General features: G+C 39.8%; 2 protein-coding genes and 1 pseudogene across 4 annotated transcripts in view; 2 read left to right on the top strand and 1 right to left on the bottom strand.

Moving 5' to 3' along the window:
• The window catches only part of ARID4A (AT-rich interaction domain 4A), a 71,776-nt gene extending 66,994 nt beyond the window's left edge, over positions 1 to 4,782 (bottom strand). For 2 of the 3 annotated variants that reach the window (XM_009006092.5, XM_009006093.5), the window contains exons 1-3: positions 4,626 to 4,782; positions 3,475 to 3,537; positions 1,611 to 1,721 (exon numbers count right to left, since the gene is read on the bottom strand). In XM_009006092.5, the coding sequence (XP_009004340.1) occupies positions 1,611 to 1,721; positions 3,475 to 3,480 (117 nt within the window). In that variant the 5' untranslated portion in view covers positions 3,481 to 3,537; positions 4,626 to 4,782. Of the gene's footprint in view, positions 1 to 1,610; positions 1,722 to 3,474; positions 3,538 to 3,638; positions 4,109 to 4,625 lie in introns of those variants that run through there. The other variant, XM_017977129.4, reaches the window with a different exon arrangement.
• A 274-nt stretch (positions 4,783 to 5,056) lies between these two features.
• On the top strand, positions 5,057 to 25,159 carry LOC100895059 (uncharacterized). Its single transcript, XM_078335035.1, has 4 exons — positions 5,057 to 5,370; positions 6,381 to 6,433; positions 24,952 to 24,995; positions 25,084 to 25,159. Exons 1-4 carry the CDS (start codon positions 5,112 to 5,114, stop codon positions 25,109 to 25,111), a joined length of 384 nt encoding a protein of 127 aa, XP_078191161.1. The 5' UTR covers positions 5,057 to 5,111; the 3' UTR covers positions 25,112 to 25,159.
• LOC118145304 (U6 spliceosomal RNA) lies at positions 9,093 to 9,184 on the top strand (annotated as a pseudogene).
• Positions 25,160 to 25,915: the final 756 nt, after the last annotated feature.

Here is a 25,915-nt window from a genome sequence, read left to right as displayed (position 1 = left end):
AGTATAAAGTAAAAGAGGCTATTAAAAATATATTCATTTAAGAAAACTACTAGAAGGTATCATCAAAAAAAATTATTCCCGAATAAAAGCATCTTAAAAAAATAATTTTTTTTTTTTTTTGAGACAGGGTCTGGCCCTGTCAACCAGGCTGGAGTGCAGTCGCACAACCACAGCTCACTGCAGCCTTGACCTCCCAGGCTCAAGCAATTCTCCCATCTCAGCCTCCAGGGCAGCTGGGACCACAGATGCCTACACCACTTAATTTTATTATTTTTATTATTGAACAAGCAAGATCTCACTACATTGCCCAGGCTGAAATGCTATGGTACAATTTCGGCTCACTGCAACCTCTGCCTCCTGGGTTCAAGTGAGTCTCTTGCCTCAGCCTCCTGAGTAGCTGGGGTTACAGGCACCTGCCACCATACCCAGCTAATTCTTGTATTTTTGTAGAGATGGGGTTTCATCATGTTGGTCAGGCTGGTCTTGAACTCCTGACCTCATGTGATCCACCCGTCTTGGCCTCTCAAAGTCCTAGGATTACAAGCATGAGCCACCACGCCCAGTCTAATTTTTGCATTTTTAGTAGAGACAGGTTTTCACCATGTTGGCCAAGACTGCTCACTTCGCCCTCCCTCAGTGCTGGGATTACGCCCAGCCCAAAGTTAACTTCTTAAATGCTTTTTTACACTATCTTGAAAACCAATTCCCATTGTATTTGTATTGTCTTAAACACTGAAATTGTCTCTACCTGAACATTATAAAAGGAAAGAAAATAGATTACAGTCCAAGTATGCTTCCACAAATAGTTAAGATCCAAATGACAGAAAATATCATTAGCATGGTATTTTAGTGGTAGCATTTTGTTGGTGGTAGCATTTTGGAATAATTTCCCTTTTTGAGGGTTTTTTTTTTGGAGCTGGAGTTTCACTCGTCAGCCAGGCTGGAGTGTAATGGCATTGTTGGCTCACCGCAACCTACACCTCCCAGGTTCAAGAGATTCTCCTGCCTCAGCCCCCCAAGTAGCTGAGATTACAGACATGCGCCACCATGCTGGCTAATTTTGTATTTTTAGTAGGGAAATGGTTTCTCCATGTTGGTCTGGCTGGTCTCGAACTCCACCTCCCAAGTGCTGGGATTACAGGCATGAGCCACCACACCTAGCTATTTTTTTTTTTTTTTTTGAGATGGGAGTCTCGCTCTGTCACCAGACTAGAGTGCAGTTGTGTGATCTTGGCTCACTGCAACCTCCTCCACCCAGGTTCCAGCGATTCTCCTGCCTCAGTCTCAAGTAGCTGAGACTACAGGCACAGGCACGACGCCTAGCTAATTTTTTTGTATTTTTAGTAGAGACAGGGTTTCACCATGTTGGCCAGGATAGTCTTGATATCTTGACCTCGTGATCTGCTGGCTTCAGCCTCCCAAAGTGTTGGGATTACAGGCGTGAGCCACCAGCCAAGTTCTTTATTTCTCAATTTTTAATGTGCTTTTCCTGTAAGTTTAGTATATAAAGTATCTTTATATAATGACTCAATAAAATCCTGATTTGCAGTCTCTCCCCAACTTTCTTCAATCTAGAGTTAATAAAACTATTGCATAAAAACAAATATTACCTTAACTTTCACCAGCCTTTTCACAGTCTTAATCTTTGCCTCACAGAAGGCACCTCGGTACTTGGCACTGACATCAGTTCCCACTGTCAGGTAGGCAGGCTCATCCGCCGCCTGGTGAAAAGAACATAAACTGTGAATGTCATTACTATGTCTCCCTGCTCCAACCTCGAGTGTCATTAAAAGATTGTGTTTGAAGCATTAAGAATATTAAAATAACTTACTAGTATCACTGAAAATTTGAAAAATACCCTAAAGCAAACACTTGATCAGCAACTCTTTATTTTACATACTGATGTCCTTATGCGATAAAATGTTTTAAAGTTGTAATTCAAAATTATCGGTGACGAAATACAATGTTTTTCTCCAGATACAAAATTTTTAAAAAATTCTACTATTTATATAAGCAGAAAAATAAGAAATGGCAGGAAAATATTTCATATTACACATATCATAAAATTAAGTTATTCATTTATATCCTCCTGAAAATAAATTTTTTATTATAGAATTATTAAAAATTTTAATAAATAAAATTAAATTTCAAATTAAAATAAATATTGCTACTAAAACTAACACTAAAAATACATAATTGTTCATTGACATAGCTATGTAAAGATAACATCTTTTCATAAGGAGAGTATAATTTGGAAAATTCATTGGCTAAAAGCTGCATTTGAAAGGTTTTAAGTTTCAATTCAGCCAATGAATGCAGATATGAACCCATGGCTCAAGACTCGTAGACATACCTAGTTTACCCCACTAATCTTCTTGGTATAAATATATAAGCATTACTAATAAATATCTACGTTTAGCAAACGGACATGATCAGAATGATACATCGAAAGATGTGAGAAATTTCACTCTACCACTTATTTTAATCTTGATGGTAACAGGATGATTGTTATCTCAATCTGTCATTTTACCTTTTTTTTCTTCCCAGAAGTTAAAGTGTAACCATACAAGTTCAACTTAACATTGTTAAATGCAAAGGTAACAATGTATACTTTGGAGATACATTTTTAAGTAGAAAATGTTTTTATTTTTGTTTTCCAATAAGTTTTCCCAAGTAATATTAAAGAAAGTTAAATACATCATTTACTTCGAGAAAATAGAAAACCAGGAGAAAGTTTGGGAAAATGCTGTGTTTCAGAGCTTAATACACTGAAACAGTAAATAAGATAGGAACTAGGTACCTTTTAAAGTAAGTGCATTTACAAGAAATACAAATTGAATAGGAACGCTTTTGGCAAATAAAAATCTGACCTGAAACGTTCAATGGCCACAGCATTCAAGAATGTTATATGAGATCCTTTCCCTTTAACCATCCACATACTGTTATTTGCAGTCATTCTCAGTAGAATATATATCTTTTTAGGGTCAGAATATGTTTTAAAATATTTACTGTACAGATTTAACTAAAACTATAATATAGTTCAACTTCAAATATTTTATCCACATGAATTCACTAAACACACAGAAGAAATGATACCTTCATTACTTAATCCATGTATTCTTTCTCTTAGAAAATCACATTGGCACTGGGGAAGAAAAAAATTTTCAAAAAATCCCCCAAAGAACCAAAGCAGGACAAAAGCTTTACTTCTGCAAAGGTTGCTGCCAACACAGGAAGTGTTTAAAAATACTATCCTAATGGACAACAACTGAAAGGCTGCTACAGAGAGGGCCCAAACTCCGCATTTAGACACACAGATCATTTCTCACCCATTCAACACATCCTCCTTTGCCGAAACTGCTGCTCAGCAGGGACATCAATTTTGAGTAGCAAACAAATGACATTCCACGGCACTAGTCTCACAACTGGCAGTGTCCAGGGCACGAGGATAGGGGCAGCGTTGACTCCACTTACCTTCATTTTTGTTGGTGATCTGTGGGGTTCCAGCTCAGCGAGCTATCTTTGCAGTCGCTAGAACTACGGGGAGGGAGAAAGACCGGCACAGAATCAGTCAACTGCGGGGAGCGACCAAGGGAAAGAAAGTAAACAAACGCCAGCGGGCGGGGCAGAATTCTCACCGGTCAAGGGACAAGACCCCTCTCCAAGGGCGGACGCAGGATCTGAAGGGGCAGCTAGAACCCCAGCGCGCCAAAGGGCAGCTCGTTCCGCCCCGGAGCTCGCCAGCGGCCCACCGCGCCCCCGCCTCGATGGCCACTCGGACCCGGAATGCTCAACTCGGAGCCCCAGGACAGATAGCTCGGGAAAAGGGCAAGGCGCCGTTCGGGCTTCCCCAGGTCCCCCGCGGAGGCGACCGCCAAGCCTACGCTCCGCTGTCCCCCGGATACCCCGACTTCGGCCCGCGCCCCGCCTCCGCCGCTCGGCCCCCTTGGCCCGCCCCGGGCCCGCGGTGGCGGCAGCGGAGTGTCACGGCGCCATTGCTCTCGTTCCTTCGTTCTGCACCATGTCAGGAAGGAGAAGCGCTCCTTCACCCGAAGGGGCAGGGGCCGCGGCCTTCAGTCGGGAGCCTCCAGAGCCCCGGGAGAACTGCGCGGGGGAGGGGGCGGGGGCGGAGAGGAGGAGGAGGGGAGGTGGCCCGGACAGGGTGTGGGAGGGGAGGGGAACCGCACCGCAGCAGCCGCCGCCTCCTCCCCGCGCCCGCCTCAACTTTTTGTACAGCCCAGAGAGGTATCAGCCCCCAGCCCCTCGAGTCCTGCCACGGACTCCGCAGGGGTGGACGCACCGCAGAGTTGGGGGACGGCTCCTCCAAGCAGCCCGCTTCTACCGCGCGGAAGCAAACTTAGCGGCGCAGCCAGCCCCACAGCCATTTTCCCGGGAACCCGGGGAAGCGGACGAGGAGGCAGCTGCAGCGGCGGCGGCGGTTCCCACAGTTGCTGCCACTGCTCCACGGCTGGCCCCTTCCCTTGCGCTAGCCGCACCACTTGCCTAGCATCCCTCTCCCCACCTCCAAACCTTCCAACTGCACCGGGACCCTGGGCAGCAGCAGCAGCAGCTGCTACTGCCGCTAGGTCCATTCAGTATCCCCCGATTCCCCTCTCCCCACCTACCAACTGCGAGTGAAGTGCGCGCTGTCAGCTCCAGAGTCCTCCGTCCCTCTGACCTCCGTGGGCCCCCGTCCGGGCAGCACCACTCCCGGCTGCGGCGACAGTTCCTGCGCCCGGTTCCCCACTCGCCCCGATTTACTGCCACAATCCACCAAATAACAAGCTGTTGAGCCGACTCGCTTCTACACGAACTCCTATTGGCTGCTCATGACGCCGAAGAGCTTCGGATAGGCCCTCGCTACCTGCCGTCCCCATTGGATGTAGCTCTGAAACTTCATGGATTGGTGCGAAAAACAGCAGGTAGGACATCTTCCACTTATGATTGGTTTTTTCTGAAGACCAACGTTATTGGAGAGTTGGTTATTGAGTAAGCAAGTTCTGAGAATTGATTGGTAGACACGACTCCGGATGTGCTTGACTGTGCACTGATTGGTGAATTGTGGGGTCAGGAAGAGCAGTTCGGCACGAGGATTGGCGGCGGAGTGTCCCATGGAAACGGAACCCAGAATTGCAGCCAGGGGCTTGCACGGGGGCGGGGCAGTGTCTTTCCTATGCGCCTGCGCCAAACCAGCTTCCCGGCGCCATTTTGTCTCGGCAGCGGTGGCCGCAGCTCCATCGCATTTTAGTTTTCTGGCGAGAAGGAAACGGAGTTTTCATCTGGCAGATTCGTTTTTCTGCGGCAGCCATCCACCGTTCCCTCAAGGACAGCACCTAGTTTTGGACGGAGGAGCCGCAGAGCTGTCAAAAGGTCAGTTGGAGGCTGTGGTTGTCCGATTGACTTGGGGGGATGGCGCAGCTCTAGCGGCACCGGCACCGGAAGTAAGGGGGCCGCGGGCAGCCATGGTTTAAAATCAGTTCTTGGCGGCGGGGAGGGGAGAAGGGGTGGGATGAAAGGGGGCGAGGCTTCCTCTCCCGCCCAGAGAAAGAGAGAGAGGTAGAGGAGAGAGAAACCTCTTTCTTGGATGTGATCGTTTGGGCTCTAGAGAATGTGAGAGATTTTCTGGATTCTGTCACTCTCTGAGCAGTTCTTCCTGTCTTTGGAAATGCATTTCGGGGACTTGCCGTATTCTCCACCTGTTTAGCACCAGCTGTGGGAGCCTTTTAAGACAGGGAAGAAGTGGTTCTTAAAAACATCCTGCTTGGAGAGAGCTTTCCGCGTGCTTCTCGCGCGATAAAGCTGTGAGGAAACTGGAGAAAGCGCTGGCTTTCTGCATGCTGAGCAGTTTACTTGCCAGCGCAGACGCTGCTTCTCTGACCTTAGACAAGCGTGTGTGTCACTCTGCATGAGGCTTATGCTACTTTTTGAAAGGAAACAGTGATTTTGCAGGACTGAAAACATCTTAAACACAAGAACCTCCCAGATAAGATAGACGTTGATCTCGTTTTGTTAACATCTTGTGCTTTGTTCGGTGAAAGACACATATTTTTAAATAGTGAAATTGGAATATAAATTGTCTAGTTTTATAGAATGGAATGGTTTTTTAAATGTGACATATCGTCAGTTTTCCACGTGGACTAAATTTTCTCAGTAAGAAAACGTCTTAGCAGAATCAGTTTTTTATTTATAACAGGGATTTTGCTCAAAAGTATTCATTAAGAAAGTGAAATGTATGTTGGTATTTCTAGTGAGTGACCTAGTCACACTGGATAGATGCTAATAATTACCCTGAATATCTGTTTTAAACCGTACTGCTATATTGGTGGAGCTCAAGACTAGAAAATGGTTGCGTGACTTAACAATTACTGGGTTTTTGGCAGTTGTGCTGAAGAAAACAACATCTCAGTGGCAGATATCTCAAAGCATTACTGAGGTGAGTCATAATGTCTCTAAAAATCCTTAGAATTACGGGGGACCATAGAAAAACTTTCTATGGATTAGTAGAGGAATACTAGAATGGACGAAAAGTAGTTGAAAGATGTTTTGTTTATTCAGATTTACATGAGTCTATATAATTAGCTTCCTGATGTAATATTTTAGAGTGAAATCCCAAAATTAGGACATCCTTACGGATTCCTTTACCCATTTATGTGGTTCTCATTTCTGGATTTCGAAGTACCTAATGTTTTTATCATAAAACATGCTTATTTCAGTGGCTCACACCTGTAATACCAGCACTTTGGGAGGCCGAGGCTGGTGTATCACCTGAGATCAGGAGTCCGACACTAGCCTGACCAACATACTGAAACCTCGTCTCTACTAAAAATACAAAAAATTAGCTGGGTGTGGTGGTGGGCACTTGTAATCTCAGCTACTCGGGAGGCTGAGGCAGGAGAATGGCCTGAACCCAGGAGGCAGAGGTTGTGGTGAGCCGAGATCGCACCATTGCACTCCAGCCTGGGTAATAAGAGCGAAACTCCGTCTCAAAAAAAAAAAAAAAATGCATATTTTTGTGGTACTCACCCCGCCTATTTAAAAATTTCTCATGTAGAAAATATTTTGTAAATAGGAATGTTGAGGGGTGAAGCAGTTTTTTAGAAGACCTTCTAAAACAAACAGTATATTACTGAACTTTCCAGGGAGTAAGCATCCGTAATTCCACTATCAAAGTTTAAACTGTTATTATCTAATCCAAATAATCCATGGACATTTGGATATTACTAAAAAGCCCAAAGAAGAATACAAAAATTTCTTCCCTCCACCAAAAGATAGTTACAGTTTAAACTGTAGTTATATATTACACAAAAGGCTTTGTCTTTCTTGGTTTTGTTTTAGAAAATATTCTAGTTTTGCTCATTTTCTTACCATCTATTTTTGTTTGTAGACATTGGGAACATTGAAAATATTTTGTCTTAAAGCATCTTTTATGTCTTCATAGTGTTTTGTGGGATAAATACACCGTAACTTATGTAACCTGCTTATTTTTATATAACAGCAGTATTAGGTCAGTGAATATCCTTGTACGTGTTTTGCAAAATACTGTGTCTAAGAAGGTTGTTGCAGAAATAACTGTGGTTTTTGCATTATTGGCATTTGCCATTTGATTTTGGATTACATTGTTAAATATGGATATGTTATACATCATATTATTGGGCATTTCTTTGTTGTTGTTTTTTTTTTTTTTTGGCCAATGACTTACTACTTTTTATTTCATGTTTATTTTATTTATTTATATATTTATTTTGAGGTGCAGTCTTGCTCTGTCACCCAGGCTGGAGTGCAATGGCACGATCTTGGCTCACTGCAATCTCTGCCTCCCGGTTCAAGTGATTCTCCTTGCCTCCTCTCTACAAACAATGCAAGAATCAGCCAGAGTGGTGGCGTGCACCTGTGGTTGCCAGCTAATTCAAGGGCTGAGGTTGGGGAATTACTGGAGACCGGGGAGGTCAAGGCTGCAGTGTGCTGTGGTCTTGCTACTAAACTCCAGCCTGGGCAACAGTTGAGACATTGTCTCGTGTGTGTGTGTGTGTGTGTGTGTGTGTGTGTGTGTGTGTATTATATATTTAAGCTAGGGATGCTTATACAGTAGTGTATCAAAAAGCTTTTCTTACTACATTTAACATTGATTGTCCTTTTCATTACTGTCCCCCCACCCTATTTTCTGGTTTTTCTTTAGCTTTATTTTTGAACATTCTCTCTTGGACCTCTGTTTCTTCAAGTAGAAATATCACAGTCTTTAAGTTACACATACCATAAAATATATGAGAATTTTTCTTGGACCCTAGAATTTTTTTTTAACTTTATATGTTTTTTTCACTTTAGGTGAGCATTTGTACAGTGAAACATTTTGCTACACAGAAGTGATGTTTAGGAATACTAACAACAAATTATTTTTATGGTCTAGTTAGTTGAATTTAACTGCTTCATTTTTCCTTGTAGCCTTCTCTGAAGTTTCCCATTCTTGTGTGCATTCATTCCTCAGTGCTTTGGTAGCGTGATAATAAAGACATGTGTCTAGCCACACTTTCTTTGCATTTGTTTGACTCTTCCCAAATTTGAAACTTTGTTCCCAGAAAGCAGCAACTGTTTTATTTAATCACTGTTCCCTTCCCTCACCTCTGTAGATGCTGCTTCTGAATCTGTATGCATATTTGTATATAAAATGTGAAATAAGCCAACTTACATGTTTTGGTTTCTTGGGGTTTTTTTTCCTTTTTTCTTTTTTTTCCCCCCTTTTTTATTGTGTTGTTTTGTTTTGTTTTTGAGACAGGATCTCTGTCACCCAGGCTGGAATGCTAGCTCATTGTAGCCTCATACTCATGGGCTCAAGGGATCCTCCTACTTTGGCCTCACAAGTAGCTGGGACTACAGGTGTGCACCATCAGGCCCAGCTAATTTTTTTTTTTAGTTGACCAGGCTTGTTTTTCAATGTAATGTCTTTTAATAGTAATTCTTTCCTGAAAATTAATGTTTCACAGATGCTGCTTTAACCTTAAATTTTTTAAATATTCCAAATACTTAGTTTAATACTGAATTGATTTATAATTGATAATGAAATGTAGATTTAGATGACCAAGAAGAATGTGTCATGTTCGCTTTGGCAGCTCACCTACTAAAATTGGAACAATACAGAGATTAGCATGGCCTCTGTGCAAGGATGACATAGGAAGCATTTCATTTAAAAATAAAAAATTAAAGCTCACTCCTGTAATCCCAGTACTTTGAGAGGCTCAGGCAGGCATTCGAGACCAGCCTGACCAACATGTAGAAACCCTGTCTCTACTAAAAAATATAAAATTAGCCGGGCATGGTGACACATGCCTGTAATCCCAGCTACTCGGTAGTCTGAGGGAGGAGAATAACTTGAATCCAGGAAGTGGAGGTTGTAGTCAGCCAAGATTGCACCATTGCACTCCAGATTGGGGAACAAGAGCAAAACGTTGTCTCTAAATAAACAAATAAAATTAAAAGCAAAGAATATATCAAGAGTATTAGTTTTTTCAGGCTTCTTTTTATTCCCCAATCCTTTTTTAAGTATTTTATAATGTCTCGATGGTAACTATAGATAAATATTGGTAGTTACCAGACAGTGTCTTGGGTATAAAACAATAAAATTATGATATAATTGTATTTTTGTAACCTATTAGTTCAGTGAGCCCAAACTAATAGGAGTCATAATTACCAACTTTTTAATGTTTCTGTGATATAAAGCTATATTGAAGAATTTTTTTTTTTTTGATCAAGAGTTTGAGAATACGTAATTGGCTTCCCAATGTGGTATTTTAGACTGAAATCTAAAAATTAGCACATCCTTATGGATTTGTCTGCCCATTCATGTGGTTCCCAGTTTTAAGTACTTGATATTTTTATCCCAGAACACCATTAACATGTTTGTGACTTTTTTTAATCATTCTTATCAACGAGAGTGTTTAGGAGGGAAGTAATTTGTGTGTGTGTGTGTGTGTGTGTGTTTAAATATACAGTCTGTATTCTGAATAAGCTATAACAAACTCAGATTTTTTAAAAAGTCTTTTGTCTTTTAGAGTAAGACTGATTTTGTGGGAAAATTAAGCAAGGTGTTCCAGTTTTAAAAATCCTAGATCTGCAATCTGTTTGTGGTAAGTAATTTTACTTAGCTACTCTTAGGTAATCAAGACTGGTAATGTTGCTCGTGTGTGTGTGTGTGTGTGTGTGTGTGTGTGTGTGTTTGTGTATATCTTTTGAAAAATGATGGAATTTGTTCAACTATACAGTTATTTCTGTACACATAAGTATATATTGAGAAGTGGAAATGCTTGCTACTGAATGTTGCAGCTTTCCTAAAGATGTAATTTATGGAAAGTTACATAATTTACTTACTTGTAACCAAAGCAGACTTTGTAATTTCTATGTTGTCTTTTGCCCTGTTAGATTTTTTTTTTTTTTCTTGAGACAGAGTCTCGCTCCCTTACCCAGGCTGCAGTACAGTGGTGCAGTCTCGGCTCACTGCAACCTCCACCTCCTGAGTTCAAGCAATTCTCCTGTCTAAGCCTCCCAAGTAGCTGGGAATACAGGTATATGCCACCACACCCAGTAATTTTTGCATTTTTAATAGAGACGGGGGTTTCACCATATTGGCCAGGCTGGTCTCGAACTCCTGTGACCTCGTGATCTGCCCACCCCGGCCTCTCAAAAGTGCTGGGGCTACAGGCGTGAGCCACTGCACCCAGCGATGTGTTAGATTTAACTGCTGATTTTATGGCCACGTGGAGTCATAGATAATGGTTTTGTTTCACCAATAATTCAAACTAGAATGACAGCTTACTTTGGGATTCAGATTCAAGCAGATGTGAGTTGCCTAATGGCTTTCCTACAAGGATCTATGCTCCAGGAGTTTATGGTCAATAAAAAAGACAATGTAATTACACATGTGGAAAGTTAAGTAGTTATTTCAAAAGATTTAAGCAATTTATGTAACCTTACAGATTTAAATGGAACCTGATAATAGATTTATCAAAGTTCTGTATACAGTCACATCTAGTGCTTCTTTTAAAGGACAAATTGCTTTAGAAAGCAGAGCAGAAAGAAATGTATAATGGTTGTTAAAGGCTTTTCACAGATAGTGAGATAATGTGTAAAATTAGAAGGAGAGAAGGCATTCTAATTAGATGAAAGGTCGTGAGCAAGAATATAAGAAAATCTGTATTTGGGACGAAGGGTAAACTAGCTCAGAAAGGATTGGCTGAAGATTATGTAGGGAAAATTGCATGTGGCCAGCCTACTAATGTTTCAGCTGCATGTCCGAATCCAGTGGAGTATTACAGGGTTCTAGAGGGTCTTAGAAGATTGGGTGTAAACAGAAATTGACCATTATTTTTGTCTTATTTCCAATTTTACAAATTCTAATGGAACTCAAAAATAAAATCAGCCAGGCTTGGTGGTCACACCTGTAGTCCCAGCAGTTTGGGAGGCCAAGGTGGGCAGATCCCTTGAGGCCAGGAGTTGGAGACCAGCCTGGCCAACATGGTGAAACCCCATCTCTGCTAAAACCACAAAATTTAGCTGGGCATGGTGGCATGTGACTGCAATCCTAGCTACCCTGGAGGCTGAGGCAGTAGAACCTGGGAGGAAGAGTTGCAGTGAGCCGAGATCACACCACTGCACTCCAGCCTGGGCAACAGAACAAAACTTGTCTCAAAAGAAAAAAAAAATCACTTTTAATGCCACTCGAAGTGATTTTTAAAATTGCCTTCTTCCTTGTCTTTGTGTATTTTCTTTCGTCTTAGAGAAGTTTTTGATTTTCTGTGTTCCTTTAACATTATAACAAGCATTCAGTGTAACTGCGTGGACAGTCTCCATAATGATTTTAATGCCTGAAAATATTCCATCAAGCTTCTTAATCTTTTTCATTTTTCTATTGCGTTATTATGTAGGTTTCATGGTCCTTCAATTATCTTGTGTGCATACACAGTATTTTCTATCTTTTGGACTGCTCTTTTAGGGGTAAATTTAAAGAGTCATTGTATGAAGGTTTTTATGACTCTTGAAACATTGCTGTGTTGTTTTTCAAGCAGGTTATAATAATTTACACTATCACCCTCCCTGTGAGTTTAGCTAGTGGCATTGAGTGGTCTATAATTATCATTTTTGCTAATTTAATAGGTGCAAAATATATTGAGCTCTTTTTTTCTTTGTAAGGTTTTTATTGTGAATTAGTAAAATGGGACCTTGTTCTGTGATTTCACTTACTGATTCTTTTACAGGTTGTCTATTAAGATTTCTAATTATGTATTAGTCTTGATATTTTATCTAATTGGTTGAGTTTATTATATAATAGTAGTAACTTCCTGTACATATTTTTCCAAACAGATTTCCCTTTTAATTTTAGTTAGTTTTGCTGAAGGTTTTTGAACAGATAAAGAAAGGCATGGCATAAATAAAATACAGTGTTGGAAAATTATTTAGAAACAACACCCAATATAACTGAAGAAACGACACAGGAGTTGGAGGTAGGGAGACAAGATACTGTGAAAGTGGTTTCAGCATGAGATGAAACTAGAGTAGGATCTGGAGAGAGAAAGGAATAGGTGAGCAAGAAGTTGTTTTGGGGGAGGAAAACTTGATAGTGTTTGATCTCTGATTATAGAGGTAGAGAAGAAAGAAAAAATACACTCAAGATTTAAGAATGAGGGAACAAGCAGTACCATTCACTAATTTGGCAAGTCAAGAAAAGCCACAGATTGGTAAAGAAGATGAAATCTGTTTTAAACATGCAAGTTCGAGCTTGGAATGTCCACTAAGCATTTATTGTTCTTTCAAAATCTTTATGTGTCCCTTAATTGGGACAAGGCATGAAGCTGGACCTTACATTGTTTCTACATTGTAACTTTTAATTCTATTCTATTAGAGTTAGATGTAAATGATACTTTAGTTCAGCTTGAATTAAAAAAATATGTAAGTTAAGTAAAACCAGGTGATTCTCAAATTAAGGAGTCATTAGTTTTTCATTATTGAAAAAATAGTTTTGTGAGAGCATCTTATAAATTTTTTCGCCCCAAAATGAATTCATAATAACTTGTTATAGCATGTCTGAACAGGATCTAGTTTGAGGCACCAAGGATAGGACATAGGTTGCAAGGAGTCCCTAACAAGGCAAAATCAATTCTGTTAAAATTGAAGCAAGGACAAACATCAAATTGATGGTAAAGGTTGTGATGTAGAAGAATGGTGAAATTATCTATACTTTACGTAGTTTATGGAGACAATGCCCCAAAGAAATCAGTAACAGTTTACAAATGCATAACTAGTTTAAGACAAAACGGAGTTTTAGGTGAAGGCCACAGCAGCAGACTAGTCACATCAATTTGACATGGAAAAGTTAATCTTGTTTATGCCCTAATTGAAGAGAACCAACAATTAACAGCAGAAACGATAGCCAACATCATAGACATCTCAATTGGTTCAGCTCACACAATTTTGACTGAAAAAATTAATTGAGCAAACTTCCCACTCAGTGGATGCCAAAACTGTTACACCCATATCACCTGCAGACAAGAGCAAAGCTTTCAATGGAAATTTAAACAAATTTGATCAAGATCCTAAAGGATTTATTTGAAGAATTGTAATAAGAGATAGACTATGGCTTTACCAGTACACTTCTGAAGACAAAGCACAGGCAAAGCAATGGTTACCAAGAGGTGGAAGTGGTCCAGCCAGAGCAAAAGCAGACTGGTCATGAGCAAAGGTCATGGCAAAGCAGGTTTTTGGAATGCTTAAATCATTTTGTTTGTTAACTTTCTGAAGGGCCAGAGAACAGTAACATCTGCTTATGAGAGTATTTTGAAAAAATTAGCCAAAGCTTTAGCAGAAAAATGCCTGAAAGAGCTTCACCAAAGTGTACTCTACCCCAACAGTGCAGCTTAGGCCTCTCATCAAACTAGGGCAGTTCTGCAGTAATTTTGATTGGAAACTATGAGGCATCTGCCTTGCAGTTCTGCTTTAACTCCTTCTGACTTCTTTGATTCCTAATCTTGAATTTTTTTTTTTAAGGGTGCCCATTTTTCTTCAGTTAATGTAAAAAGATTGCATTGACATGGCTAAATTCCCAGGACCCTCAGTTCTTCAGGAATGGACTGAATGACTGGTATTATTGCTTACAAAAGTATCTTGATTTGATGGAGCTTATGTTGAGAAACAAAGTTTATGTTTTTTATCTTTTAATTCTATTTTTCCACAAATTTTTTGAAGTCCCTTTATATATGTATGTTTTAAAAGGGCTCAAATACATGGAGTGAAATATCTCCTCTTCCTGAGTGGACTAATTTTTGTGTATTCTGTTTTAGTTTCTTTTTAAAATAATGTCTAGAGGGAACAGATATGTTTATGGAACATAATGTTTAGCCAAGATGCTTTATCTGAAATGCAGGTAAAGGTGTTAAGTATCTTGTTTTTAGAAATTACTTTTATTTCAATAAATAAAATGTTCAGTACAAGAAATTAGTTTTAATAATTAGAAATATCAAAAATGTTTTATTTGCTGCTCTCTTTTTTGATTTTGTTTTAGGGAAAAAAAGCCAGGCTTTTATTTTATCAATTACATAGCAGTCACAGTATTAAATATGTATATTTTTCTTTTTGATTCCATTTTTAGTCTGTTTTTATATAAAACCTAACCTTTTGGGAACCTTTCTTTTGGGATAGTATATGAGCTTATGAAGTTTGAGCTACTATATACTTATCAAGACAGTCTTTGATTTAAATAGGTACTTAAAATTTTCCCCACTGTAATGCTAGCTTTGAGTTACAAAGATACCTGTTTACAGATTCAGGAAAAAATTAGTATATTCAGAAACCTAACATGTGTATCCGTTTACAACATTCTAAGTTTTTAATGACTGGTTATGAGTATGTTTTTCTACACTTTTAATAATCTCTTGCCTTTGGCACCCTTTTTTTTTTTCCTAATAAAAAATTTAGGCCAATTGGAGTGGCCTATGCTTGTAATCCTAGCACTTTGGAAGGCCAAGTGGGGTGGATCACAAGGTCAGAAGATCAAGACCATCCTGGCCAACATGGTGAAACCCCATCTCTACTGAAATACCAAAAAAAAAAAAAAAATTAGGGTACAGTGGCACAGGCCTGTAGTCCCAGCTACTTGGGAGGCTGAGGCAGGGGGACTCAACTTGAACCGAGATTGCACCGCTGCATTCCAGTGGTGACACTGCATACCAGCCTGGCAACAGAGTGAGACTCCGTCTCAAAAAAAAAAAAAAGATTTGTATTTATTTAGAAGCATTCAGAATGTCAACAAAACAACTGCAATTTTTTTTTTTTTTGCAATTGCAAAGTAGTATTTAGTTAACAGAACAATTATTTTGTATAAGCTGTATCAGAGCCAACTGAAGATGAAAAAACTACCATCCCCATACATAACTAATTTGTGTGATGTACCAACAAGAACCTGCTTTAAATTTCTATGCCAGTTTACAACCTCCACACCGTACAAAGCAAGGTTAATGGCTGTTGAAAATACCACCAGGACAGGGCTATCTAAAGACACATTTGGTAGTGTGTTAACTATACCGAAAAAGACACTATACACAGTTTACAAAATTTTACACAGCCTTACATTTCATTTTTTTTCTTTAAAAGGAGTGAGTTGTATACAGGGGGTTAAATGCTAGACAAGAAAAAAAAAACGGCACTAAAACCAACTTATTCATCATCATCTTAGTCTTCCTCATTCTCATCCTCTTCCTCATCTTCCTCTGTTTCTTGCTTGTTTCAGCTTTGACAACTCCCTTTTTCGCTGCATCAGGCTTTCCTTTAGCAAGGACAGGCAGCAATGTCCTTTTCATATTTTTCTTCAGCTCCGCAGCCTTCTTTTCATAAGGCTGCTTGTCATCTGCAGCAGTGTTACTTTTTTTTTTTAATGGCATTTTAGGTTTTGGGGTACATGTGAAGAACATGCAAGATTGTTGCATAGGTACACACATGGCAGTGTGGTTTGCTGGCCTTCTTCCCCATCACCTATATCTGGCATTTCTCCTCGTGCTCTCTCTCCCCAACTCCCCACCCCCCAGTGTCCCTCCCCACTTTCCCCCTGATAGACCCCAGTGTGTGATGCTCCCCTCCCTGTGTTCATGTGTTCTCATTGTTCGACACCCACCTATGAGTGAGAACATGTGGTGTTTGATTTTCTGTTTTTGTGTCAGTTTGCTGAGAATGACGGATTCCAGGTTCATCCATGTCCCTACAAAAGACATGAACTCATCGTTTTTGATGGCTGCATAGTATTCCAAGGTGTATATGTGCCATATTTTCCCTGTCCAGTCTATCATCAATGGGCATTTGGGTTGGTTCCAGGTCTTTGCTGTTGTAAACAGTTGCAGCAGTGTTATTCTGCATCTCTCCCAGTTTCTTCGCAACATCAATGGACAGGCCAGGATGTTCTCCTTTGATTTTGGCGCAATACGCAGAAAAGAACAGGAAAAAGCCTGAAGGAGGCCTCTTAGATGCATTGGGATCCTTGAACAATTTTTTTGTCTTCTCTTTAGGAGGGATATAGGTTTTCATTTCTCTTTCATGACAGGTCTTGTCCACCTTTGCCATATCTTCAAATTTTCCTTTCTCTTTAGAGGCATGGTCTTCCACCTCTCTGAGCACTTCTTAGAAAACTGTGAGGGACCAGACGTGGTGGCTCACACCTGTAATCCAAGCACTTTGGAGGCCAAGGTGGGCAGATCACCCGAGGTTGGGAGTTCAAGACCAGCATGGTGAAACCCCATCTTTAAAAAAAAAAAGAAAGAAAGAAAACTCTGAGAAGTTGATTGATCCTCCTGACAAGTTTGCACAGAAAATACATATGTTGACATTTTGCCTCTTGGCTTCTTAGGATCTCCTTTACCCTTTAGTAAAAGTAACCTTTATTTAGGTTACTTTGTAGGATCTAGGTTTTTCCTATGCCCCCATAAGAATAATAGCTTTAAAATTATACCAGGATAGCAAAGAAGATACTTAGCTTTAGATTGTGTAGGTGCGGCCAGGATTTTTGCGAGGAGAGGTGATTTAGAGCAGATTTCTTACTCTCTTCGCCTCATCCGTAACATGGGGATAATAATAGAACTTGCATGACAAGGTTGGAATTAGTATTACATGATTAAGACATGTAAAGTGTTTAGAATGGTGCCAAGTATTTAGGAAGTACTTGGGTATGAGTTGCTGGTGGTAGTGATGTCATACTCTTACATGCATATCATTCCAAGAGAGTTTTAAATGTATACATTATTGTGTTGGTATATAGAAATTAAGCTTCTGGACTCTCTTGTCTTGATTCTGAAACCCTACTGAAGGTCATATCAATCTCTTTCCAACATTATTTGTTGACTACTTCAAGTATCATATGCTGCAGTCACATTTAACTATCATGGTTCTCTTGTACAAGCCATATGTTTTCTCAGTTTTGTTCATACTGTTTCACCATTTTGAATATTGTCCTATCACTCTGTGTTCAAATGCTACCTTTTAAGTGAAGTTTTCTGATAGTTCTCTAGGTATAACTATATAGGTAATCACCATGTGAATTTCATATATTTCCTCTTGATTCGTTACCATTTTCTCTATTGCACTTTACCCTTTTGTTTATGTGTGTCTCTTTTACTGTGTTACACAATCTTTACAGGCAGAAAACTGTACCTTTTTCAGCTTCATAGGTTTAAAACCTATCACAGGCCGTGGCACTTAGTAGGCATTCATTTGTGTAATGAAAGTTTATAAAAGGTATAGCAAGCTAAGGTCATGTCTAACGGACAAATGTATGCCAGTAAAAATGTGTTTTGTCAGTGTTTGTACATTCAAGAATGTCCTGGCCAGTCACTTAAAATGAAATCACTTTTTTAAAAAAAAGATGGTATCTCTAACCACCAGATAATTGTTTTTCTGCTTTATGGTACCTCATTTTTTACAGATCTTCCTCATAATTGTCAGTGGTACAAATCTGGGAGAAGTCCATCCAGGGACAAGGATTTGTCAGTTGCCAGTAGTGGGATAGATAAGCCACAGGGTTCAGTAAATTATTGAACCCATAATCTCACTCTCCAAGTACTTATTTTTAAAATTGCAGTACCATAATGCCTTTAGGTGTAAAACTGGGCATACCTGAGAATAGGAACTGGGTGAGATTTTTATGAGAACACTTGATCTTTCCTTGCTGTGATACTGCTAGGGGCTTGGCATCAAGATTTGGAAGAAATGAGAATGGCAGGAATTGGAGAGAGAAGTTAAAATATCAGGCTCATAGTAGGCATTCATGGAGTTAAAGCAACAGTTGTGTATGCTTAGCTCCAAAATTCTGAGAATTTTTAATTTAACAGGAAATTGGATTGAATAAGCTCTCTAAAACAGAAACACTGGATTTGAAAACATGTTAATGTGTTCTAATCATAACCTTGTTACTCATTGGCTATGACCTGGCATACATCACTACTTTTTCTTTTATAGAATGAGGGACATCGGGCAAGGTATTTACAGCTCTTAATATTTTAGGCTTGCAATCTAGCACCATATTTTAAAAACAAGAATTCTAAGCTTCTAATATCCATCTGTCCCTACAAGGTTAACTGTTTTTTAACAACCCCTCAGGATCAGAAGTCTTAGACATTTACTTGATAATTTTAGCATTTGAGGAATTGGCAGCCTGACGTTCCTAGAATCAAATTCTGACAGAAGTTTTAATGCCCCCCCACCCCCGTCTCACTGTTTTATTTAATACGAGAGTTCTGATTGCTTTAATTGCTTGGTAAAACAGATATTTCAATTAATAGCCACATGAGACCGCTGATTAATTTCATTATGGTGTCATTTCAGTTTTATGTGTGTGTACTGCCCACACACAAAAGTACTACAGTATAATTCAGTATTTTCTACTGTAGTTCGTTTGTTTAAAAAATCTAATGTGATCCACAGAAGTGGTTTCATGTCTAACTAGATCTCAACCTGCTTTGGATGGGGTGGGGAATCAATTAAATAATAACTCTTTAAATTTGTTTGGTACTTTAACATTTGCTAGGCACTTAGATACACAACTATACTTATGTATGACAGCTTACAAGTTAGATGCAAATTAATCATTACCTGAAAAGGCCTCTAATTGTTTCAACAGCAGTAGTTTGAGGGGGGGAAAGGCATGGAGGATGGATTCATTTTCTTGTTTTTTCCTTTTGTTGGCTTGTGATAGGTTTAATGATATGTTATTGAGTCTGCCAGTTCTAACAGCCTACATAGGGATCTTAGGGATTTGTATTTATTTACATTTAGGGTTACCTCAAATCCTATGGCAAGCAAAAAAATTTTAAAATTCCCAATTATTTCCCTCTAATCAAACCAGACTTCTTATTGTTTCTCAAAAAATCTTTGTTTCTTAGTCTGTGTAGGCAATCATAAAACTCCTTCCAGTGTTTGTATAATTTTCATGGCTTAGATCTTGGTCAGATGGGGCAGGGAGGGGGATTTTGTATGAATGAACATAACCAAAAAAAAAAAAGTACCACCTTTTTGTTTTTTAATTCCTCTGTGTATCACGTGATACTGCTTTTAAGGCTTCAGAAATGCTGAAGCCTTGGTAACCCAAGGCAAACTTGCTGTTTTCCTCTCAAATTTGAAGTTTTGCATTTTATTAGTCATGAAGAACTAGTCTGTTACCAGTAAATACTGAAGCCACAAAACTTGTTTCTCTGTGCTGCTGTGTACTTCCTGTTTTGTCAGATTTCCATTTAGGGAAAAGAATGGATTTTATACTAGGCTAGCTTCTGCTGAAATTCAGTTTGGAAGTTTTCCAGATTATCTAGGACTGGTGGTGGGGGAGAATGGCATGGCATATCTACATATGATGTCATTTGTCAGAAAGATTCATTTGGCTGCTTATCATGAAAGAGAGGGCTGCCAGGAAGGAAGAGAAACTTTCTGCTGTCAGAACTATTTAGTGTATGACTTGCCTACTTTGTGGCTCGCCTTTAGCCTTTTCATGTCAAATGTGTTTGAGGTTGTAAATGAATTATTATACTGCCTATGAAGGAAGAATTTATGTTCATTTCTAGTAGACTTCTGTTTGAGAAATATGTAAGAACTGCATTTAGCCACATTTGCTCCACTTACAGAAGAGACGGGCCAAAGATTAGATGGTAATTAGAATAGAACTGGACTACATTGTAAATGTTGAATACCTTTTGGGGGAAAGTTGCAGTGACACCATTTTAAGAATCTTTTGCAACTGAAATAGTAAATAGAACATTTAGTTATCAATGATGAATTTTCTGTCAGTTTTTATCCTATGAAATGAAGTTCCAATGAGATATTTATAGAATGTGGGAGTAGAATATGGTTTCAGTGTAATCCTGAATTCTAATATTTCTGGTAGGGAATATTGTGTTACCATTCTTTTACAATGGTGGAACCAAAGCTCTTCTTTAAAATTCTCTTTGACCAAATTGACCTGGTCTGCATTAAGTCAGAGCTAATTTTCTCTTTTTTGACCTGTCAGTAAAATATGAAAGATGCTTTGCAATCCCTGACCATTAGTGAACAGTTATCGGATTTCTTCATAATTGGCACCCCGGCTGTTTGTCCACCCACATGTTGTAAATGTTCTACTAACACCTGTATGTTGTCTTCCTTGGGAGCTGATGTTGAATTGTAAAATATTTGAAACCATCCCTGTAAATTTTCTGCCAGATTCTTCCCACCCTCATCCCAACCCCACCCCCCACTTTTCTTTTCATCTTAGTTGTATGCTGCTATTTCTGAGACATACATTTCTTACACAATCATGAAAAAAAATTTTTCTAAGTACCCATCATCCCCTACTGCTTCATCCCTCATTTTGCTAAGTGTCATCTCTCTCTCTCTTTTTTTTGTTTTTTTTTTGAGATGGAGTCTTCCTTCATTGCCCAGGCTTGAGTACAGTGGCACAATCTCAGCTCACTGCAACCTATGCCTCCCAGGTTCAAGTGATTGTCCTGTGACAGCCTCCCGAGTAGCTGGGATTATAGGTGCCCACCACCACACTTGGCTAATTTTTGTATTTTTAGTAGAGACAGGGTTTCACCATGTTGGCTAGGCTGGTCTCGAACTCCTGACCTCAGGTGATCCACCCACCTCAGTCTCCCAAAGTGCCGGGATTATAGGCATGAGCCACTGCACCCGGCCCTAAGTGTCATCTCTTTAAACCTTTTAAGTAACTTTTTCTGTTACCCTGTTCTCCTTTTAGTAACCTCCTTCCAAATCAGTGATTCTCAAATTTTAGAATGTTCATAAGAATTACATCAGATGCTTATTCAAAATACAGATTCCTGGATCCTTTAGACCTAGTGAATTCAAATCTGTAGAATTCTGACTTAGATGATCTTTGAGCCACACTTTGAGAAAGTTGTCTGTTGCATACATTCCCACTATCAATGTCAATTCTATCCTTCATATTTTTACATAGTCTACTTTGTTTTAATTATTAGCATCTCACCGGGCACGGTGACTCACGCCTGTAATCCCAGCACTTTGGGAGGCCGAGGCGGGTGGGTCACGAGGTCAAGAGATCGAGACCATCCTGGTCAACATGGTGAAACCCCGTCTCTACTAAAAATATAAAAATTAGCCGGGCATGGTGGCTCACGCTTGAAGTCCCAGCTACTCGGGAGGCTGAGGCAGGAGAATCGCTTGAACCCAAGAGGCGGAGGTTGCAGTGAGCCGAGATCGCGCCACTGCACTCCAACCTGGGTAACAAGAGTGAAACTCTGTCTCAAAAAAAAAAAAAAATTATTAGCATCTCAGAAGGTTTTTGCCCCTAATTATTGATAAGCTTTTCTTTTCTTCTGAATTCACTCATTGGAGGGCTCTTCCACTAAGTTTCCAGAAAATGTTCCCAAATTCCCTTCCATATTTGTCAGAATGTATGTCATCCTTCCCAAAGCACACATTTGTAATTCAGTATAGACATGCAAGTATATGTATGCACACCTTTATTTATTTCAAGACAGGGTCTCACTCTGTCATCCAGGCTGGAGTGCAGTGGTATCATTTTGGCTCACTGCAACCTCTGCCTCCAGAGTTGAAGCAGTTCTGCTGTCTCAGCCTCCTGAGTAGCTGAGACTACAGGCACATGCCACCATGTTTGGTTGATTTTTGTTATTTTTAGCAGAGATGGCGTTTCACCATATTGGCAGGCTGGTCCAATTCTTGACCCCAAGTGATACACCCACCTCGGCCTCCCAAAGTACTGGGATTACAGGTGTGAACCACCGTGCTCAGCTTGTATACACGTCTTTAATAGACCTGGCCAGTAATTTTTAGTATCTGCTTTTCTCAGTAGGGAAAGAACTATATCCTACTTAACTTTTTAAATTTTAATCTTCCTTGGTGATGTGATACATTGTAGGCATCCAAGTGTTTGCCTTCAATTTTTACTGCAATCACTTGGTTGCTGCTGACACTCAAACCCGTCAGACCTACTAAAAATCATATATTACTATCTTCATACGTCTAATTTTCCTATTCTATTTCCTTTTCTCTAAATGATCAGTATTTCCTTAGTGCTATCTTGAGAATAATTCTCCTATATTACATTAGTCTTGAATCCATTGGCTTTTCCTGAAAAAAAAAGAAAATTAACTCCCATTTCCATGTGGATCTTCAGTTCAACTCTTTATTTACCTGAATTTTTCTCAAAACTTTATGATTCCATGTAGTAGAAGTTAAATATAAGTCCAAATCATACACTTCAAAGACAAACCCAAGGTATATGAGTAAGGAATCCTACTCATCAACTATCTTTGTATGTTAACCACATTATACTAGTATTTATTTTAAAGAGATGTATGGACTGGAACGATATACTTTAATAATTGCCTCTTGATGGGGTTGAGTGGTCAGAGGATGACTATTTTATTTGTAATATCTTAATTTAAATATAGGAAGGACAGTACATATATAGGTACATAGGAACATACCACCTAACTTAAGTACATACTTTGTAAAAACAATGGAGGCTGGACAGTGGCTCACACCTGCAGTTGCAACACTTTGGGAGGACAGGGTGGGAGGATCACTTGTCAGGAGTTTGAGACCATCCTGGACAATATAGGGAGAGCCAGTTTCTTCAGAAAAAAAAAAAAAAAAATTAAAAACTTAGCCAGGCATGATGGTACATGCCTATGATTCTAGCTATGCAAGAGGCTGAGGAAGGAGGATAATTTAAGCACAAGAGGTCGAGCCTGCAGTGAACTTTCATCCTGCCATTGTACTCTACCCTGTCAACAGACTGAGACCCTGTCTCCCAAAAAAAAAAAAAAAAAAAAAAGAAAAAGAAATAAACCATGGAAGCTAGCAAAAACTAAAAATAAAAAATCCTAACAGTTTCTCCGGGTTGTGGGAATATGGATGGCTTTCTTCTTTGCCCTCTGTTATCTCTCTTTTTGAGACAGTCCCGCTCCATCACCAAGGCTGGAGTGTAATGGCATGATCTCAGCTCCCTGCAACCTCCCCCTTCTTGGTCAAGCAATTCTCCTATCTTAGCCTCCCAAGTAGCTGGGACTACAGGCACCTGACACCATGCACGGCTAATTATTGTATTTTTAGTAGAGAGGGGGTTTCACCATGTTGGCCAGGCTGGTCGAGAACACCTGATCTCAGGTGATCCACCTGCCTTGGCCTCCCAAAGTGCTGGGATTACAAGCGTGAGCCACTGCTCCTGGCCTTGTTACCTTACTTATTTTTTTTAGACAGGGTCTTGCTCTGTTGCCCAGGCTATGGTGCAGTGGCACCATCTCGGCTCACCTCTGCCTTCCAGGCTCAAGTGATTCTCCTGCCTCAGCTTCCCAAGTAGCTGGGACTACAGGCACGTGCTGCCACGCATAGCTAATTTTTGTATTTTTGTAGAGACGGGGTTTCACCATGTTGACCAGGATGGTCTCCATCTCTTGACCTCGTGATGCTCCCACCTTGGCCTCCCAAAGTGCTGGAATTACAGGCGTGAGCCAGCACACCTGGCCAATTTTTTTTTTTTACTTTTTAGAGGCAAGGTCTCACTGTGATGTCCAGGCTAGAGTACAGTGGCTATTCAAAGGCACTATCATAGCACACTATGATTGCACTGCTTGAGCAATCCTCCCACTTCAGCCTCATGAGTAGCTGGGACTGCACAGGTGAATACCACCACACTCGGCTTTTTTTTTTCTTGTTTGTTTTTTTAGTTTAACCAGCCACATACAAAAAGGTATCTTTTTTAAATACACCCTAATCAAAAGGAGGGTAACAGGTATAATTTAGTGGTTTTATAAGTAAACAGCTTCTCAGAATATTTTGTAAACTAAAAGGCAAAAATTGTGCTATTTCTTGTATCCTTTAACAGTTAATCAGCAATTAACGTTTATTAAGACTGAGGTATGCCAGGCATGGTGGCTGACGCCTCTAGTCCCAGCACTTTGGGAGGCCGAGGCAGGTGGATCACCTGGGTTCCAGCGATCCTCCTGCCTCAGTGTCCCAAACTGTTGAGATTATGGGTATGAGCCACCGCATCCAACCTCCATACATTTCTCAATTATTGTTTTTAAAATAGATTACCTTATCCTGCAGTTAATTAGTATGATTTCAATATGTATACCTTTAGCATCTCAGTAATTATTGTGTGCTCACCAGTTGAAATAGAATTATAGGATTTTTTTTTAAACAACTCTGGGGGGGTATATACTTAGATTTTATTATAGTTAAGCCATACATACGGTCAGTTGGAACTAAAAAAAAGCTATACTTTGTTGGGGTAACAATAGCTGCATTTCATGTTTTGAAGTTCCTTTGATATAGGTGGATATTTTTACAAAATGATAGTATTGGTAATCTTAATTTGCTGCACCTCCTGTAAAATAAAGAATATTCTGTTGAAATTGGTTAAACATTGATAACCTACAAGTTGATTTTCTTATTTTTTAGGTCTCTATGAATCACAGAAATAAAAGCAAATGGAATCTCATCAGATAAGTGCTTTTACAAGTCTAAATATATTTTATTCTTTGGTATCTCTAAAGCAAAACTTTAAAACTTTTGGTTTTGTTTTTTTTTTAGGTATCAGCATCAAGATGATTTATGGTAATAAGGTACTGTTTTGCTTAAAATAAATTTTACATTTATCAAAGTAAAATGTACCAGCTTTTTTTCCTTAAGAGACTAGTCGTACAGCAGTGGTTAAAGTATCCTTACAGTTGAACCTACATTTATTAATCCTGTTTAGTGTGCATGAATGAATCACTTGGTGACACCGCCAGGCGCGGTGTCTCATACCTGTAATCCCAACTCTGGGAGGCCAAGGCGGGTGGATCACAAGGTTAGGAGTTTGAGACTGTCTTGGCCACTATGTCAATATTTCGTCTCTACTAAAAATACAAAAATTAAGTCAGGTGTGGTGAGGGCAAGCCGCCTGTGTAGCCCCATGTACTTGAAGGCTAAGGCAGGAGAATTGATTGAACCTGGGAGGCGGAGGTTGCAGTGAGCCGAGATTGCACCACTGCACTCCAGCCTGGGCAACATAGCGAGACTCCATCTTAAGAAAAAAAAAAAAGAAAGAAAACCACTTAGCGTTCTTTCATAAGAGCTGTAGAGCTAGGTATATCTACTTATATTATGGCCTCTGTAGTAGTTTAGCTGCTCATATTTAGGTTTCTTTAGAACATTATCTTTTATGACCAGATACAGTGGCTCACACCTGTAATCACAACACTCTGGCATGCTGAGGCAGGTGGATCACAAGGGCAACACATGGAAACCATCCTGGCCAACATGGTAAAACCCCGTCTTTTCTAAAAATACAAAAAATTAGCTGGGTGTGGTGGCACATGCCTGTAGTCTCAGCTACTTGGGAGGCTGACACAGGAAAATTGCTTGAACCCAGGAGATGGAG

The sequence above is a fragment of the Callithrix jacchus genome, chromosome 8 (genome assembly GCF_049354715.1).
Source record: "Callithrix jacchus isolate 240 chromosome 8, calJac240_pri, whole genome shotgun sequence".
NCBI lineage: Eukaryota > Metazoa > Chordata > Mammalia > Primates > Cebidae > Callithrix > Callithrix jacchus.
This window is presented reverse-complemented; position numbering and strand designations above follow the sequence as displayed.

Coding starts and splice junctions, on each gene's coding strand:
- LOC100895059 (XM_078335035.1), top strand. CDS start 5,112: ATGGAAACGGAACCCAGAATTGCAGCCAGGGGCTTGCACGGGGGCGGG. Junction 5,371..6,380: donor AGCCGCAGAGCTGTCAAAAG/GTCAGTTGGAGG, acceptor GGTTTTTGGCAG/TTGTGCTGAAGAAAACAACA. Junction 6,434..24,951: donor TATCTCAAAGCATTACTGAG/GTGAGTCATAAT, acceptor CTTATTTTTTAG/GTCTCTATGAATCACAGAAA.